This window comes from Cryptomeria japonica, chromosome 11 (assembly GCF_030272615.1).
Source record: "Cryptomeria japonica chromosome 11, Sugi_1.0, whole genome shotgun sequence".
NCBI lineage: Eukaryota > Viridiplantae > Streptophyta > Pinopsida > Cupressales > Cupressaceae > Cryptomeria > Cryptomeria japonica.
In genome coordinates this window covers 617494310-617514454 of record NC_081415.1, presented here as the reverse complement: position 1 = coordinate 617514454, position 20145 = coordinate 617494310, and the positions used below count along the sequence as shown (strand labels likewise).

Here is a 20145-nt window from a genome sequence, read left to right as displayed (position 1 = left end):
CTGATTTTTGAATAATAATGATACACATTCTGAAATTCGTTATGCACACAAAAATCAGAAAACACATACATATCAACTCTTTATGCTCTTTCTCAAACAACAAATTCCCCCTACCCCACACCCATCCCAAAACAGAATGTTACTTACACTGAGTTAAAAATGAGCTGCAACTATCCTTCAGAGTGCTTGATTGTATCTTGTAGTAGTAACACTAGTCTACCACTTGAAGGTGTTTCAGGATGCTTGATTGTATCTGATAATCTACCACTTGGAGGTGTACTCCATCCAAGTGATGGTGATGGGGTGTTTGTTGTTGGTCTAATCCTAAGGGCTAACTTGTTCAGAGGTTGTTAGACCCTAGTAAACAAACAAGGTAAAAAGCTGAAGCATCCATTATAATGATATGGACATGGAAAAGGATTTGTTTGGAATAGCGTCAAAATCTTCATGGTCGTACTAAAACTATTAAACAATTAGAAACGTTCTTAGCCAGATGAGGATAATCTTCACACGTTAAGCCCATACACAGGAATCAAAATGGAAGAATATGGGCATCATGATTTATGGGCCTGTCTGCTCAATAAAAGTCAAGCTGCATTGGAAGTTGAAAATATCCCTTCACCTGCCATTCCACAGATCCCTTGTCTCGCGCAGCTTATTCCGATATTCCTGTTATTTATCTTTGACTACACAGTAATCCATTATTACTTTCTTCCTGAATATCTCGGGGACAATTGCTTGTTCTTTGTTTGTTCAACCATTAGTTTAGGTATCTATGCTTGTCGGGATGCAGGAGGTCGTTTTCAGATTAAAGAAAGTTCAGGCTTGGGAGAAATGGGGAACTGAAATGTGCCTCGGGAAGATGCAATTCCTTCCAGACGTCTCAAATATATGTTCACTTATTACTGAGCCTTCTTCTGTGCTGCTACAAAAACTTCCAGTGGCTGTTTTCTTGCCTTACTATGCAAAACAGTAGAAGCAATAATTTATTAGTACTGTACAACAAACCTCTTCCTGTTCTCCATGCCCATTGGTCACCATCAAATTTTTTTGGGATAACGAGGAAGACCCACCTGCTGATTTGGTCAAATTTCCTACTGCAACTTATTGGAAAAAATTCTGCTGCCAATATGAAGATGCAGGTCTGCCAGAAGAGCATGACATGAAATTTGAAAAACTTCTGTCATATATTTAGTACGGGGCTCTGTAATGCACTCGGAGCTCTGTGAAATGCATTCCGGGTTTTATGGACTGGATCAAGGCCTTACACGTTTGGAAATGAACTCTCTGCAACCATTCCTGCAGTGAAAAGGGGGAACACTTAACCCTAACTGTGTGAGTGAATTCTTTATCTTATTATTTATGGGTTCTGAAAATTTTGAATTGACTCTGTATTAGGATAATGGATAATGATGATTGTGGTTTGCCCAGAGCATTAATGGAAACCCCTTGTCCTAGAAAGAAGATAAACTTAAAGTAGACGAGAAGTTTTGGGTTCTGCTTTTTGAAAAGATTTCTGTTACGGATGTGTTTAACTTGCTTAAAAGTCATTAGCCCTGGTCTATAAATATAAAAGGGAATATGCATTGTACATTGTGCGATTCTGATTCACAGGTCTGAGACGTGTGTTCGATGCCTAAAAAGCCTGTGGCATTACCTATCTCGGGCTCTGTATTTTAGGTACTGTCTCCTATATCCTTTTAACAGGTCACTCGGCCGGACAGTTTTTTTCCCACAGTTCTTATTACAGTCATTTTTGTGTACTGCAAACATTGATATGGTCTAATGGGTTTGCATATCCCTTGGAGAAGTTTAAGTATGAGACACAGGGTTTGAACCCGAGCACTGGCTTTTCTGGCGAGCAGGAAAAATAATTTCCTTAAACACCTAGAATGAATCCCAACGGTTTATTGCTTGAAGGAGAACCAATGGGTAGAGAAGAGTTTCTACAAGGGCATGACAAGCTGCCTGAGCAACCCAAATCATGGGGATTTCAGCAGCTTTTAACTTGTTCAAACTTGGATGTGGGAAGAGAAGATGAGCTTTTGTATGTCTCTGGAGCCGATTTTAATTTGATTAATTCTGGATCAGTCCAGGGTTTTGAACCAGAAAGCTGCATAACCCAAGTCTCAGAGGCGTTTACTAGTTCTCTCAGAAAGCATAACAGGCAGGCAAAACATCAGCCTTCTGGTCAGGAGGAGGGCATGAGCTCTGCAAGCTGCTCAGAGCCTCTGTACTCTTCAGGAAATAAAAAGGGTACATGTTCGACTCACAGCGCAGCCACCAACAAACGTGAAGGAAGAAAGAGGAAGCGTTCCAAGGTGTGTAATAAGGGAGAAGAAGCAGAGAGCCAGCGGATGACCCATATTGCTGTGGAACGCAACCGCCGAAAGCAGATGAACCAACATTTGAATGTGTTGAAATCTCTAATGCCGGACTCATTTGTTCAGAGAGTAAGTAGACCTCTGCCAAACTTATCAGGCTAGCCGTAATTTAAAAGATTTCCACATATTGGTAGTTATTCAAATTTACAAAGAGTTTTCACAGTTCATAATGATATCAAGTTTTCGTTTTTGAATTTAACTATGTTTATTTTTATCAAACTCTATGATCCATCATCAACACAGATAGATGGTAGTTATTTCTAGATTTGATTGTGTTTATATATTTTTATAATATTTCATGACACTCCTCCATCATACATAATCAGAATGTTTGAATTTGATAGTTCATTTAGAAAGTAAATAACCTCTGCCATAACCTATCAAGACTGGTCTTTCATAATTTAGGAAGTTGCTTAAAAGTTCTTTATGGTCAAATAGAGGTGTGCTCTTAAATAAAAGAAGCCATAACATGAATTTGTTCTTTTTCTTCTGGTGTATTTATTCAGGGAGATCAAGCATCCATCATTGGAGGTGCCATTGATTTTGTGAAAGAGCTTCAACATGTTTTGCTGTCTTTGGAGGCTCAGAAAAGCAGGAATCAATGTGACGAGGAAGGATGTCAAAGCCCAAGCAGGTCTTCTGCCATTCCCAATGGCTTCTTTCGATCATACTCTCCTTTTGATAGGAATACCAGGTATTTTGAACAACCGGCCGCCAGTAAACTTGCTGCACAGAGTAAGTCTGCAGTGGCTGATGTCGAGGTTACCATGACAGAAACTAGGGCCGCCCTGAAGGTGGTGTCTCAGAAGAGGCCAGGGCAGCTTCTGCACACCATTTCTGCACTACAAAATCTTGCCATCTCCATTTTACACATGAGTATCACCACCATTTCTCAGTCAGTGCTCTACTCGTTCAATCTCAAGGTAAATTACAACAAATTCAGTTTCAAATTTCGGGCTTCGCGTAAAACATTAAGTTTTTGTTTCTTGTTTCTTCACAGCTTGAAGAAGAATGCCGAGTGGAATCAGCAGAGGAAATAGCCAGTGCAGTTCAACAAATTTTGAGCATGATTTCATTAGATGAGACTGGAATTGCTGCTTATTGATTAATGGGCAACTTTTATTCGAAATGCCCATTTCAAATTTTCTCATTCCTGATCATCATGTTTTTTTGTAATCGCTGCAATAGCTCTGTATTTTGTACCTTGCACTGTGAACAACTACACAACCAGCAATGAACTTGTATACATTTATTTTTGCTTCTTCTTTTTTCCTGTTCTCCAAACATTTTTGAATGTAGAGCTGATAGACAATATTTATTTGTTTATGCAAGCCACAGAAAACTTCTAATGTTTAAAACTCTCATTAATTTAAAACTCTCATTAATACATTCATACTCGCGATTAATTTTAGGAAAAGTGTATATTATCTACAGGAGTCTTAAGGTTCTGTATTCCAATCTTATTATCTTCATCATCTTAAATCTAAATTTTCATCAATAAAAATAAGATAATTATTTTTATATATATTATTTTGTTGGTAAAAATCAAATGTAGAATTTTTATGACTATTTGACTATTCAAGAATGTAATATTTAAAGAGTGCTTATATAATAATTACACATTGACACATTTTTTTGACTTATTTACTTCTTCAAATAAGATAAATCATGACTAATTGTTGATAGTATGTTAAGAAATTCATCTTAAATAAGGTGTACAACTTTTTTCCTTTTTCTTTTTTCTTTTGATACATATGTTCATCAGTTTCAATTAATTTATAAATATATATACAAAAAAATAGAACACAAGGTCACCCCTCAAGGACTTGTGGGTAGTGTCTAGAAAGAAAGATAACAAAAATAACAAGAAAGTTGCTTAATTGGCGAGAGCAACACTAATGGGAGGGGGAGGGGGAGTTGGGTCATCAGATTTACCCCATATAGATCAGCAGGGTTTGTGGAGATGTTAGGAAGGGATCACCCCTCATCAGCATTAGTCTCTCACCCCTCATCAGCATTAGTCTCTCCCTCCACTTTATCTTCATTCCTCGTTGAAATTGTCAGAGCTAATTGAGGGAGCCACTTTGAAGAATCTTGCCAATGACCACCACCACTATTCGACTGTCATCCACTACCACCACTAGTAGACATCCATAACCCACTTGAAGGCCACCTGGAGGCATAACCTTCGCATTGGGAAGAGCTAGAGCGTCATTGAGTTGAGTTGATCTTGTCACTAGTGTGGTTATGAGGAGCTTGAGATGTAGGGGATTGTGAATGCCGAGTTGAAAAGCTTAGGCCACATCTAAGGCCATGAGGTGGAGAATGACCCACTAAAGGAAGGGCTTAAAGGCTTCTCCAGCATGCTAGATACTTTTGGCAACAAAAGTGCCCTCGATATGAACAACCTCTTCCATAACAAGAAGGGTTTGAAAGCCAATCCCCTTCCAGGTAGGCCTATTGGCCAGAAAACTAGAAGAAATGCAGTGTTTGAGAAAAATCTTCGAAGTCTCATTACCAGAAATAGCACACACAAACCATTTGGCACAAAGAGCCGACCCTTGTTTCTAGGTGGAAAGGAGCCCAAGACCACTAAACTCATGTGAGTGGCAACAAAACTCCCAAGCAACACGATGAAAACCCTTGTGGTCTTCAAAAGAGGCCCCACAAAAAATTACAAAGGAGCTTTTTCATCTTCATATAAGAGGTGTTAGAGGGTGCTTAACAAGAAGAATAATACACGTGGGTGGGTGCAAGAATTTTAGAGTTGACCTAAAATTTACTAGCTAGAGAAAGTGACTTAGTAATCCAATAAGACAGTTTCTTCTCGATTCTGGCAAGGATTGCATTCCAAAGGTCCATAGGGGAGGCTTGGAAGGCAAAGGGAATGCACATAAAATGAAAGATTTCCCCTTGTCCAATCCACTTCCACCCATATCCCAGAATCTAGGAAGGCACAAGAAGGAAGGATTGATAATTACATTAAGTTTTAGGCCACTTGATGGTATAACTGAAGCCATAGAAAGTGTTGAGGCATCAAAGAGCCTCCTTGATGTTTTTCTCCTCTTCAATGAGTGTGATAAAAGAGTCATCCACAAAATGCCCATAACTAATTGGTTAGGTGACTCAGGTAAGGCAATTCTTCTAACTCTCCTAGAAGAGATAGAGTTTGCCAACAAATATCCAAATCCTTTAGCAACAAGAACATACAAAGATAGAGCAAGAATATGATACCTTTGACCGATGGAATGGTGAAGCTCAAAAGCTACAAACTGGTGGCCATTGATGGTGATTCATGTGGAGGTATCCCTAAAGAGAATTTGCATAGATTGAATATGTTGGAATCAAGGGAACACTGAGAGGGGGGTGAATAAGTGTTCAGAAAAATTAACTTTTATAACCTGATATTTTAACCACTTTATGCAAATGAAGAAAAGTAAGTGCAGAAACATAAAGCCAAGATCAACAACACCAAGATTTTTATGTGGAAACCCGGTTAAGGGAAAAACCACAGTGGGATTCAAACCCACAATATTAATATACTTTGTTAGAAGTATACAAATATTACATAAGGGGAATGCACATGCATTCAGGCACACTGCCTAGAGCTCACTGCTCAATTACAAAGAAGGGCTACAACCCGGAAGATTCACTGCCTTACAAAATGATTAGAAGAGATACAAGAGAGTTTGAATTATTTAATAGCATTAACAAAATGCTTGAGTATAGTTTTGGTTAAGCACAAATCACATGATCACACTCTGCTCTGTTCTGATACTCATCATTATACTGGAGCACAAATCTCTCAACCGCGCACATGAAACTGCATACAATCGCTCATACACGCTTCTTACGTTACTATCGACATTCCAAATCAACATATCAATTAGACTAATACATCTGCACCATCAAATTAAATGAATTCCATGTCGGCCCAAAAACCGCATAACACGCAACATGAAACGTGTTACCCAAGTCGGCTCAATCCAATCTAAAAATAACTAAGCGAACCAAAACAAGATGTCCACATGCTTCCCATATGTTGGCTCATCGATCTTGAACACACAAACAACCATCAAAATTACTCTACATGATCCACACAATGAATCTTCACACGCTACTGCACCAAAACACTATTCTGCCAGAAAAACCATCTATCGGGTCTTCCAACTAACACCAAACTTAACACTAGAGGCCACAAACTTGGAATAAGGTAAATTGCATATCCACAATACATCTCCCAGATCTGCAAAGAAAAATACTCAACCAAAATAATTCGTTGACCACCAAACTGGACACTCTGTCGGATACACTTTTCTTCTTACCGGACCTCACTGGACCTCAACAATCTTCCAAAATGGATGAATCATGAATTGTGGATTGGATATCTGACTCAAGTTGCCATCAATGACAACATCTGATCATCAATGTAGTGTCTCTTGTCAACAATCTCCCCCTTTGGCATTGATGGTAACACTTAGTGAAAAATGATTATCTCGGACTCAAAAGAATCAAGAATCTCTCCCTAAGATCAACATTTTTCACTCATCTATTCTCCCCCTTTGACATCAATGACAAAGGTAGAGTTCCGGATATAAAAAATTCTATTTGTACACATGTACACACAGTCCTTATACACTCACAAAAAATTGAAGATATCAGCATAAGTATTCTTCAATAAGTCCAAGTGGTTGTCCTATCCTTTCTACAGATTCTACAATATGGTTATGAACCCACTAAGAAAATAAGCTTGTTCCTTTGTTGTCTTTACATCAGTCGAGTTACCACTGCCCAAAGCATCTTGAGTATCTTTGAAGGCACTCTGCATAATGTCCAACTTAGGAGTAATAAGACTCCTAACTTCACTAACTCTCCCAATTAGTTTCTCCCAGTCATGGTTTAGGCTTCTAATTTTCTCAAGTAGAGATATTACTTGATTCTCATGACTACTTAATGATGCTGTTAGGGAATCGACTGACTGAGATATGCGCCAAAGCCCATTCTCATGCATCTTAGACTTCTCAATATTTGCAATGAACTTGTTCAAGGATATACATGATTTGTACAAGTTCCCACCTTCGGGTAATGCATCTTGCATGCTCTTAATACATTATCCTAATGTGGCTTTATCTTTGGCAATCATCCTTTTCAAATCTCGAAGCCTTTTTGCCTTAAATTCATTTTGGACATATTCTTCAGCTGTCCTTTCAAAAGACTCGAAATGTTTGTCTATAGAATTGATCGAGCTCTTTAATTGCTCGGATGAAGTATCTGAAGTTTTGAAATGAGGGCATCAACTTTTCAAAAACTCCAGTTGTCATATTTAACAATATACTATCCTCAATATGGGACTTCAACAGATATTCGTTGGCTTTGGCTTGTGTAAATGATGCAAGTTGAATCTTTTGAATTGGGGACAAATAAGCGAGGTTGTTTGGACCTTGAATGAATTCCAAATCATCAATGACTTTCTTTCCGTTTACCTCTGCAATGTCTTTTGCTTCAGTCTCGAATTCAACCTTGACCTTCACTTTTTCTTTTTCTGCATTCTTCTCAGGAAGAAGATGGTCAACTGTAATAGCCAGAGGATTCTCAACCTTGTCCTTTCCTTCCTCTTCTTTCCCTATGTCCTCTTCTCCAACTTCTTCTTGTACACTAACCTCTGCATGTTCAATTTTTTGGACTTCTGGAACAAAACTGACATCTACTATCTTCTCGGCTTCTAGATTGACTTGTGATATTATGTCTCATTCTTTTGGATGAAGTTCTTCTTGCCCTTTAGCCTTATTTACTTCATACTAATATCTAACAAAAAATTAGTCAAAATATTTTCAGTCTCCTTGGCAACTTCATCTATCTTTCCTAACATGATTTTGTTTACCTTGTGTTTACTCCCAAATTCATTTTTTGCTAGATTAAGCAATCTATTTATCTCCTCTGTAGTAATGACTGAACATAAGTTGACTAGCACATATTCCTTCAGTCTCTCATCTTCCTTATTAGTTGTTTATCATCTAGCATCCAAAATGTCATACAAGCTCTTGGGTATGACTATCATTAGTTCAATAAATGCTTTACTATACACATTTAGGTATTCTACAGTAGCCTCTTCTAGTGTTCTCTTACCAGATTCATCAAAATTGTCATACCACTCAGATAGTGGTTTCAAGCTACTGTTCTTAACAACTTCATTAACAATCTGTTCTAATGTTATATGAGGAACAATAGTAATTTTTCCTTGTTTTAAAGCTTCATCAAACTCCGATGCCTTAGATTTCTTACCAGATCTTGTTCTATCGAAAGGCTTCTCCTTTGTGATCTTGGTGAATTTTGGAGCTTGGGCCTTCACTTCCTTCACAACTTCATTGTATTCAGTCTCTTCTTCATCCACGGTCACAAATCTGATCATCTTCCTCTTCTTTTCACCATCAGATGCCTTGATTGAAGTTTTAGGTTTGCTTGCTAGCTTTGCAGGACCAGAGGAGGGTTGTGCTTCTGACTTGCCAATTGGCTTAGGCTTAGGCACTTCTAGTTTTGCTTCCCTCTTCACAGATTGTTCCTCAGAGTATATTTTCTTCTCTAGCTTTCCAGACAACTTCCTTTGTTATCCCCATACTTTCCGCATAATCCTCAACTTCCTTCTGAACCTTTTTCTAAATCACCAGATTCTTAAACTGCTGATGAAGTTTTAAAATTTTCTCCTTGTATGTTCTGAATCTTTCCTCATTAGGGTCCATTGGTTTGCTCAACATATGTTGTGCATACAGTTCCAAAATTTGTTCTTCGACCTCATAACCCATAAGCATGATCCATATACGGTCTGGGGCTCTACAGTTTCCATCAAACACTAATCAATATCTACCATGAAGCAAATGGTATCTTGATATTTCTCTACAATAGACTTAGGTATCCTTTCCCTATCATGCATTTTCTTCTGGAAGTTCTTGAAATAACCCATAGATTCTTGCTTCAAACCTTAGAGTCATCGAAATTGTACAGGTGTTCCTGGATTTGAACTCCTATACGTCTATCAAATGCTCGTTGCACTGGACCAACACCCGAAACCTCTTTCATAAAGTAGAAAAATAGATTTTATACCCAATGACCATTGATGCAAACCTAATATCGTGTTCCAGAATTTTGTTAATTGGCATTGCCCATTTGTCAAATTTGATCCTATTGCATTGGTCACAATGTCATTCTTCACAACTTTTAGGGATGGTAGTTCTTTGGTTGCACATAATCCTGCTACGACCTAAATGACCGTCTTGGTGATTTTTGTGGGGGTTATCCAACCAGAAAAATTTGTCATGAACTCAATTCAAGATGAATGGGATCCATTCCTGTTCATATAACATCATAAATCTGATGAACTACACAAAACCCTTGTTATCCAATTCTTGAAATTCCAGTTTCACTACCAAACTCTTGTCTGCTAGTTGATTGTTATATAGATTCAACATTTGTAAGCTACCCAATTCCTCAATGGGGCAGTGCACATATATCCTAATATCTTCAATATGAAGTACTCCATAGGGCACCAATGAAAATGCTCTCTCAGGATCGTCTTCCATCAAAATGAATGGATGATTCTTGAAGCTTGGATGTGCACGCTTAGTGGTTTCAACAGCCAAAGGATTTGTAGTACCAGACGTAGCCATCTTATCAAATTCAAATTTCAAACTTGAACCAAAAAGGGGTTTTATTGTTAAATACCTTTCAATTAGACACAAGATCGCACACCAAATCTGGAAATTGCTTTGGAATCTCTGCAAATTTTCCTTTACTGTGCTCTTTTGCTCTTCCGCTTCGAATGCAAGGTGAGAAATGAATGGTTAATTCTCCTTTTATCCTTCCCATACCTAACTTTTCACTGCAATAAATGTACTTAACCCTAATACTTTTGGATACTCTTCATATCACAAAGATCTTCTACAGACCTTCTGATTCTTTAAAAAATCCATCATAAATATCTGCAATCATCATATACACCTCTATAACCTACCAGAATCAAGAACATATCTCAAATAAGAGGTTTGAAAGATTTTCATGAAAGTTTCCCCCAAGGCCGGATGCCTTAGCTTAGTTGTCGGATGAGGTTCCAATGCCAGAATCAGGTGCAAACTCATTTATTGCATCTGAATCACTATTTTTGACCCATTTCTTCTTGTATTGCTCTTTGATTTCTTCAACCTTCGCTTTATCCTTATCATTGGATTTGTTTTTGTCTGCCGGATCACTCTTCACATTCTTGCTTCTATAAAATTTAGCTATGTGACCATATTTGTTGCAAACATAGCAAATAATGTTGTTTCTTTGATTAGGCCTGTAATTACTTTGATTTCCCTTTCATTGGTTAGCAAAATGTCCAAATCTTCCACAAGCATAGAATCTTATATTTCTCCTATTTACCATACTTCTGCATTCAATTGACTTATGACCGTATTTATTGCAATTAAAACATTGTCCGAAGAATGATGAATTATTCTGATTAACTCTATTTCTGCATTGACTATCCATATGACCAAATTTGTTGCAAACAAAGCACTTACCATAGAATTTATAATCATTAGGTTGTCTTACCAGAGATCTCTTGTTCTTTTGAGGTTTAGTATTGCTTTGCCCAGATCTGGAGCTTCCTCCTTTCTCAAATCTATGTCCTCCCATATCACCTTTATTCTTCTGACTTTGACGCATTTCATCCAGCTTAGCTGAACTAGCATTGAATTTTTATTTGTACTCATTAGCAGTGGTAAGTTTTGTTGGCATTTGGCATAATTGATACAGATGCAGGTGATATAGTTGAAGACTGATGACTACACTGGTAAAGGATAGAATTCTATTTGTGATGAAGAGATTGAGATTCTAAGATTAGATGACATGATCAATTATTTGTGTTGTCATTGATGGAAACTGATGTCAAATGATGTTCCTAATGTATTTTTTTGTCATTTAAGTGATTTGGTTTACTGGAAGACAAGGTTTACCGACAAAGAACTAAAGTCTGTGAAATAGGACTTTAACCGGTGAAGGTGAGATGTTCTGATTGAATCGGTCGATCGACAATGATTGGTGATTTTTGGTTTGGATGATGAACTTGTATCATGGAAAGGTGTATCTGATTGGAACCAGAACTTGTGAAGATTACCGGAAGGCGTGTTTTAGATTTCTGATGAAGTTTTGCTAAGGTTTTTGTAGGGTTTAAGACTAGTGAAGAAATCATCAAATCGATAATGATTTATGTTATGACGGTGATCGACGACGAGCCTACATGAAGCTGGTAACATGACACAACCCACGTGAAAAGATTTAATTACTGTTTTGGCGCGATTTAAGGAAGAATTTCTTGGGAATCAATGAAACACTTAGTAGAGTGTTTTGAGGGTACAGATTGGATTTTCGTGATGGGTTACGATCAACCAACGGTTGATATTGCATTGTAATTTGTTGTAGTGAACTGTATATCAATCTGTGATGATCTCTTATGATTTAAATTATAAATTCATTACAAAAAATTATGGTTTAGTGGCCGACCTAGTTGAGATGACTATTTAGGAAGACACAGTTGATGTTTATGATGTCAATGGATCTAATCAAGCAAGCAAAGAAGTGCAAGTAACAGATCATTTTCTTACTATTGGTCCCTAATAGCTGCAGCAGGTTAAATCCCTTAACCGGGTAGGTCCTAACAGGCCTTAAACATTTAAGTCCCCTAACAGGGCAGCTCTCAAAAGAGTATTAAATCTTCTCATGAGGTTGATCCTAACAAATCATCAAGCTCCTAACTGGGTTGCTAGACAAATCCCTTAATCAAGTGATTCCTAACAGGGCGTATTGTAAGATCCTAACAAGGCGTACTTCAAAAGAGTACAAATATTTGTGGGTGCCAACTCCCATCGTGGTTTTTCCCTATTTGGGTTTCCACGTCAAAAATTTATAGTGTTCATGTGTGGAATGTTTTTCATGTGATGTTCTTGTTTATGTTTCATTTAATGCATTATTTCTGAGACACCGGTTATGATGTTTTATCTGAAGTTTACCAGAGGTTACCAGTACTGATAAGATTTGATAGAGAAAAGTATTTGGTTGGATTGATAAGGTTAATGAGATGGTAAATGATCAAATCTATATGAATTCTTAAGTGGTGAAAGTATTGATTGATGTGGTAAATGATTTGATTAATATGTTAAGAAAATTTGATAAAGAGGTTGTTAGATCTGATTAAAGAAGTTGAGATATTTGTTAAACAGTTTCAGATCTGATATAAGTTTGATTTTGAGTTTAAAGTTTCAATTGGTTTTAATACTGATTCACCCCCCCTCTCAGTATTAACCGGATCCTCATAGGAATAACAATTGGTATTAGAGCTTTAGTCCTCTGTGTGCGGAAAGCCTAACCACTTGAGGGAAAGATTATGGGAAAGTCAAGATGATGAAGAAAGATGGTCCTAAGTTCAACAAGGATAACTACAAGATCTGGAAAGACAGAATGAAGACTACATCAAAGGTCTTGGTGCACAATATTGGAAGCAAGTTGAAACAACATATGTTGCTCCTACTATTACTCCCTTGACACTAGATGAAATCAGAGAGCATCAAGATAACATGCAAGCCATAGAAGCTATTGTAAGTACTTTATCTGATTCAGAATATATTGATGTTCAAGGATTGGAAACTGCATGTGAGGTTTGGGAAAAGTTAGAGACAATCTATGAAGGAGATGAGCATGTTCAAAGAGCCAAAGAGGAAAGCTTGAGAGGAAAGTTTGATGACATGAGAATGCTTGAAGGAGAAAATATTGCACAGTATGATCAGAGAATCAGAGAAGTTGTTGGCGACATAAAGAGTGTTGGAGGTAAAATAGAAGATGATGCAATAGTAAGTAAAATGCTTAGAACTCTTCAACCTTAGTATGCTATAAGAGTATCAGCAATCCAAGAACTTAGATCTATTTCAAAAGATAAGGTAACTATTGATCCATTGATTGGTAAGCTTACAACTTTTGAGTTAAATAGTTTTGATAATAGTGTGACAAATCCTACTGAATCTTCCTTTAAAGCTTTTGTTACCAATTAATCTGCTAGAAAAGGAAAACATATATGTCATAATCATGAGTGTAGGACAAGTCATGGAAGTAACTGGGGAAATGAAGACAATGAAGATCAAGTGATGGAACTTGAGGCACTATTAGCAAAGAGATTTCCAAGAGGCACTGGTGAGTATAAAGGAAAGCTACCTTTAAAGTGTTTCTCTTGTGGTAAAATTGGTCATATTGCTGCTAAATGCCCTAACACCGCTAAGAAAGAGAAGTTTAGAAGATTCAAAGGAAAGGGTAAGAAACATTGTTATGTTGCAGCAGATGAAGGTGTGACCGATGAGGAGTTTGAAGATGAAGATGACCATGAAGAAATTGTGTTTGTAGAAGTGAAGGAGGAAATGTTGGATGAAAAGGCACTAGTATCTCACATGGAGAATAGTGATGAATTGATTATGGGTATGTGCACCAAGTTGTGGTACCAAAAGGGGGTCTTAAGATGCCACTTTTTTTTTTTTTTTCTGAAATCAGCAAAGTTTGAACTTCAACGACAAATTGAAGATAGTTACACTCCAAATTTGAATATGCAACAAGAACAAGAGTTAGAGTGCTTCAAGTCTACTTTCTAAACTACTAATTTTTTTTTAAAATGGTGGAGATTAAGGGCTTCAAAAAGGGGGGCCACAAAAAGTGGTCCTGTTTTTATGCAAAAAACATAACATAGTGTCTGTTGTGGCCCCCCTAAAATGTTAACTTGTTTTTTGAATTTTTAAAATCACTTCTATGAGAAATTAGCTAACACCTTGAAATTTATGCCATAATTTTCAGCTAATTTTTTAATGAGTATATAATTTTTTACTAATTTTCGAAGTGGACACATCCTGAAAAATAGAAATTTGAGCGTGCTCCCCCCTAAAATCTTTGAAAACAAATCAAAAATCAAAACTTATTTTTTTTAAATTATGTAGAATGGAGTCTAGTTTCTAAAAATGTAATTTTTTTTCAAAATATGATGAACGTGTAAAAATCTAGACCCAAAATAGTGCATGTTGGTTTTTGACAAAAAACAGACACACTAACAAAAGAAATTATAGATGAAAGACTTAACGAAATCAAAATTTGAAATAAATTACATTTTTGGATAGCTAAGAGGGAGCTCAAGTTTACCATAGTATTTTTTTTAACTTTATTGAAACACGTGCAAACCTGACGGAGAGCACGACCAAAAATATGTCAAAATTTTCAATGTGCTGACAAAAACACGTCTCTAGCTTGAAATTGTCATACAAACTTTGGGTTGGATGCCCAAGGAAAATCCAAACCATAGGTTTGGTGTTTCCCAAAGTGGGACATTTGGTGCTTGCCAAATATGGCGAGCGCCCTATTTGGCGTGTGCCAAATGTGATGAATGGATATTCCATTTAGCGGGCACCAAATGTGGTCCATATTCCACATTTGGGGCGCGCCAAATGTGGATGAAGAGAGAGATAGCTTGAGGGATAGCAGAATAAGGGAATTGTGAGAGCTAGAAAGGGGAGGGACAAAGAAGAGTATGTATCTATAAGAATGAAGAGCCTGACAAGAGGTAAGGGGAGAGAGAGAATATGAGATCTAGTTCATAGAGAGAGATGGAACTACGAGGGAAGGGAGATAAAGAAGGGAGAAGTGAGATGGGGGTTTCTATGTACACGTTTGGCACTCTCCCTATTTGGCGCACGCCAAATGTGGAATAGATACAAACTCTACTTTGTCCCTCCCCTCTCTAGCTCTCACAATTCCCTTATTCTCCTATCCCTCGAGCTATCTCCCTCTTCATCCTTACACCCATCTAATTCCCTCTCTCACCTCTTTGCCTCAGTTTTTTCCTCACTCCCTCCTCTCTCTAGGTCCTAAGGGGTCATAGGACACCATATGACCCCTTAGGACACAAAATGAGCCCTAACGACACCTAAGGGGTCATATGGTGTAATAAGGGGTCATAGGACACCATATGACATCTTAGGTTACCATAGGACCGATAACGACAAAATATCATATGACCCCTTAGGACACAAAATGACCCTAACGACACCTAAGGGGTCATATGGTGTCCTAAGGGGTCATAGGACACCATATGACCTCTTAGGTTACCATAGGACCCATAACGACACCATATTTTGTACTAAGTGGTCATAGGACACCATATGACCCCTTAGGACACCATAGGACACATAACGACACCATATGGTGTCTTAATGGGTCATAGGACACCATATGACCCCTTAGGTGTCGTTAGGGGTCATATTGTGTCCTAAGGGGTTATATGGTGTCCTATGACCCCTTAGGACACCATATGACCCCTTAGGACACAATAGAACCCATAACGACACTATATTGTGTCCTAAAGGGTCATAGGAAACCATATGACGCCTTACGACACCATACGACCCATAGTGACACCCTATTGTGTCCTAAGGGGTCATATGGTGTCCTAAGGGGTCATAGGACGCCATATGACCCCTTACGACACCATATGACCCATAACGACACCCTATTGTGTCCTAGGGGGTCATATGGTGTCCTAAGGGGTCATAAGACACCATATGACCCCTTAGGTGTCCATACGACCCATAACGACACCATATTATGTCCTAAGGGGTCATATGGTGTCCTAAGGGGTCATAGGACACCATATGACCCCTTAGCACACCATACAACCCATAACAACACCATATTGTGTCCTAAGGGGTCATATGGTGTCCCAAGGGGTCATAAGACACCATATGACCCCTTAGCACACCATACGACCCATAACGACACCCTATTGTGTCCTAGGGGGTCATATGGTGTCCTAAGGGGTAATAGGACACCATATGACCCCTTAGGACACCATACAACCCATAATGACACCTAAGGGGTCATATGGTGTCCTATGGCCCCATAGGACACCATATGACCCCTTAGGTGTCCATACGACACATAACGACACCATATTGTGTCCTAAGGGGTCATATGGTGTCCTAAGGGGTCATAAGACACCATATGATCCCTTAGGACACCATATGACCCATAACGACACCATATTGTGTCCTAACGAGTCATATGGTAACCTAAGGGGTCATAGGACACCATATGACCCCTTAGGACACCATACGACCCATAATGACACCGTATTCTATCCTAAGGGGTTATATGGTGTTGTAAGGGGTCATAAGACACCATATGACCCCTTAGGACACCATACAATGCATAACGACAGCCTATTGTGTCCTAGGGGTCATATGGTGTCCTAAGGTGTCATAGGACACAATATGACCCCTTACAACACCATACGACCCATAATGACACCTAAGGGGTCATATGGTGTCCTATGGCCCCATAGGACATCATGTGACCCCTTAGGTGTCCAAACGACCCTTAACAACACCATATTATGTTCTATGGTGTCCTATGGCCCCATAGGACATCATGTGACCCCTTAGGTGTCCAAATGACCCATAACAACACCATATTATGTCCTAAGCGGTCATATGGTGTCCTAAGGGGTCATAGGACATCATATGACCCCTTAAGACACCGTACGACCCATAATGACCCATAACAATACTGTATTATGTCCTAAGGGGTCATATGGTGTCATAAGGGGTCATAAGACACCATATGACCCCTTAGGACACCATACGACCCATAACGACACCCTATTGTGTCCTAGGGGGTCATATGGTGTCCTAAGGGGTCATAGGACACCATATGACCCCTTACGACACCATACAACCCATAACAAGACCTAAGGGGTCATATGGTGTCCTATGGCCCCATAGGACATTATATGACCCCTTAGGTGTCCATATGACCCATAACAACACCATATTATGTCATAAGGGGTCATATGGTGTCCTAAGGGGTCATAGGACATCGTATGACCTCTTAAGACACCATACGACCAATAACGACACCCTATTGTGTCCTAGGGGGTCATATGGTGTCCTAAGGGGTCATAAGACACCATATGACCCCTTAGGACACCATACGACCCATAACAACACCCTATTGTGTCCTAGGGGGTCATATGGTGTCCTAAAGGGTCATAGGACACCATATGACCCCTTACGACACCATACGACCCATAACGACACCTAAGGGGTCATATGGTGTCCTATGGCCCCATAGGACATCATATGATCCCTTAGGTGTCCATACGACCCATAACAACACCATATTATGTCCTAAGCAGTCATATGGTGTCCTAAGGGATCATAAGACACCATATGACCCCTTAGGACACCATACGATCCATAACGACACCGTATTGTGTCCTAAGGGGTCATATGGTGTCATAAGGGGTCATAAGACACCATATGACCCCTAGGACACCATACGACCCATAACGACACCCTATTGTGTCCTATGGGGTCATATGGTGTCCTAAGGTGTCATAGGACACCATATGACCCCTTATGACACCATACGACCCATAACGACACCTAAGGGGAAATATGGTGTCCTATGGCCCCATAGGACATCATATGACCCCTTAGGTGTCCATATGACCCATAACAACACCATATTATGTCCTAAGGGGTCATATGGTCTCCTAAGGGGTCATAGGACACCATATGACCCCTTAGGACACCATATGACCCATAACAACATCGTATTGTGACCTAAGGGGTCATATGGTGTCATAAAGGGTCAGAAGAGACCATATCACCCCTTAGGACACCATACGACCCATAACGACACCGTATTGTGTCCTAAGGGGTCATATGGTGTTATAAGGGGTCATAAGACACCATATGACCCCTTAGGACACCATACGACCCATAACGACACCCTATTGTGTCCTAGGGGGTCATATGGTGTCCTAAGGGGTCACAAGACACCATACGACCCCTTAGGACACCATACGACCCATAATGACACCCTATTGTGTCCTAGGGGGTCATATGGTGTCCTAAGGTGTCATACGACACCATATGACCCCTTATGACACCATACAACCCATAAGGACACCTAATGGTTCACATGGTGTCCTATGGCCCCATAGGACATCATATGACCCCTTAGGTGTCCATAGGACCCATAACAACACCATATTATGTCGTAAGGGGTCATATGGTGTCGTAAGGGGTCATAAGACACCATATGACCCCTTAGGACACCATACAACCCATAACGACACCGTATTGTGTCCTAAGGTGTCATATGGTGTCATAAGGGGTCATAAGACACCGTATGACCCCTTAGGACACCATACAACCCATAACGACACCCTATTGTGTCCTAGGGGGTCATATGGTGTCCTAAGGGGTCATAGGACACCATATGACCCCTTACGACACCATACAACCCATAACGACACCTAAGGGGTCATATGGTGTCCTATGGCCCCATAGGACACCATATGATCCCTTATGTGTCCATATGACCCATAACAACACCATATTGTGTCCTAAGGTGTCATATGGTGTCCTAAGGGGTCATAGGACACCATATGACCCCTTAGGACACCATACACCCCAGAACGACACTGTATTGTGTCCTAAGCGCTCATATGGTGTCCTAAGGGGTCATAAGACACCATATGACCCCTTAGGACACCGTACGACCCATAACGACACCCTATTGTGTCCTAGGGGGTCATATGGTGTCCTAAGGGGTCATAGGACATGATATGACACCCTATTGTGTCCTAGGGGGTCATATGGTGTCCTAAGGGGTCATAGGACACCATATGACCCCTTATGACACCATACTACCCATAACGATGCCTAAGGGTTCATATGGTGTCCTAAGGGGTCATAGGACACCATATGACCCCTTAGGTGTCCATATGAAACATAACGACACCATATTGTGTCCTAAGGGGTCATATGGTGTCCTAAGGGGTCATAGGACACCATATGACCCCTTAGGACACCATACGACCCATAACGACAATGTATTATGTCCTAAGGGGTCATATGGTGTCCTAAGGGGTCATAAGACACCATATGACCCCTTAGGACACCATACGACCCATAACAACACCCTATTGTGTCCTAGGGGGTCATATGGTTTCGTAAGGGGTCATAGGACACCATATGACCCCTTACGACACCATACAACCCATAACAACACCTAAGGGGTCATATGGTGTCCTATGGCCCCATAGGACATCATATGACCCTTTAGGTGTCCATACGACCCATAACAACACCATATTATGTCCTAAGGGGTCATATGGTGTCCTCAGACACCATATTATATCCTAAAGAATCATATGGTTTAATTTTTATGGTTGTGGCTATCAAACTATAGGGTATAGAGTAGAAATTTATCAAAGGTTAAAAAATTTCAATGGAAGTCATTTGGCTAGTGCCAAATATGGCTAGCGCCATATTTGGCACTAGCCAAATGAGCTACACAAAAAAAGGTTATAGGGTATAGAGTAGAAATTTATCAAAGGTAAAAAATTTCAATGGAAGTCATTTGGCGCTAGCCAAATGAGCTGCACAAAAAAAAGGTTATAGGGTATATAGTTAGTGTTTAGTTTAAGGTAAAAATTTTCAATGGAAGTCATTTGGCTAGTGCCATATTTGGCTCTAGCCAAATGAGCTGCACTAAAAAACGGTTATATGGGACCCTTGACCCGTGATCCAAGCCCACATTCTCTCTTTTTGTCTTCTTTCTGCGCATGATCAGACAAAAAAATGCTTTTTGCATGGTGTTGACATTTTATGCAAGGTTATTTTATACAATCTATTAG

At 39.4% G+C, this 20145-nt stretch overlaps 1 protein-coding gene across 4 annotated transcripts; it reads left to right on the top strand.

Moving 5' to 3' along the window:
- The first annotated feature begins 485 nt into the window (after positions 1-485).
- On the top strand, positions 486-3651 carry LOC131063128 (transcription factor bHLH94). 4 transcript variants are annotated; one of them, XM_059214081.1, is made up of 5 exons: positions 486-1335; positions 1615-1680; positions 1812-2453; positions 2891-3307; positions 3385-3651. In XM_059214081.1, the coding sequence occupies exons 3-5, from the start codon at positions 1893-1895 to the stop codon at positions 3487-3489; spliced, it is 1083 nt and encodes a 360-aa protein (XP_059070064.1). In that variant the 5' UTR covers positions 486-1335; positions 1615-1680; positions 1812-1892; the 3' UTR covers positions 3490-3651. The 4 variants fall into 4 exon arrangements, with proteins under 4 accessions (XP_059070064.1, XP_059070063.1, XP_057852876.2 ...); XM_057996893.2 differs by having other exon boundaries at positions 488-1335; positions 1615-2453; XM_057996894.2 differs by having other exon boundaries at positions 488-1680.
- The last annotated feature ends 16494 nt before the right edge of the window (positions 3652-20145 follow it).

Bases quoted from the DNA above. Each gene is read 5' to 3' on its own strand.
- LOC131063128 (XM_059214081.1), top strand. From the start codon at position 1,893: ATGAATCCCAACGGTTTATTGCTTGAAGGAGAACCAATGGGTAGAGAA. The intron at 2,454-2,890 runs GTAAGTAGACCT...GTATTTATTCAG, and splicing joins CGGACTCATTTGTTCAGAGA to GGAGATCAAGCATCCATCAT. The intron at 3,308-3,384 runs GTAAATTACAAC...GTTTCTTCACAG, and splicing joins TCTACTCGTTCAATCTCAAG to CTTGAAGAAGAATGCCGAGT.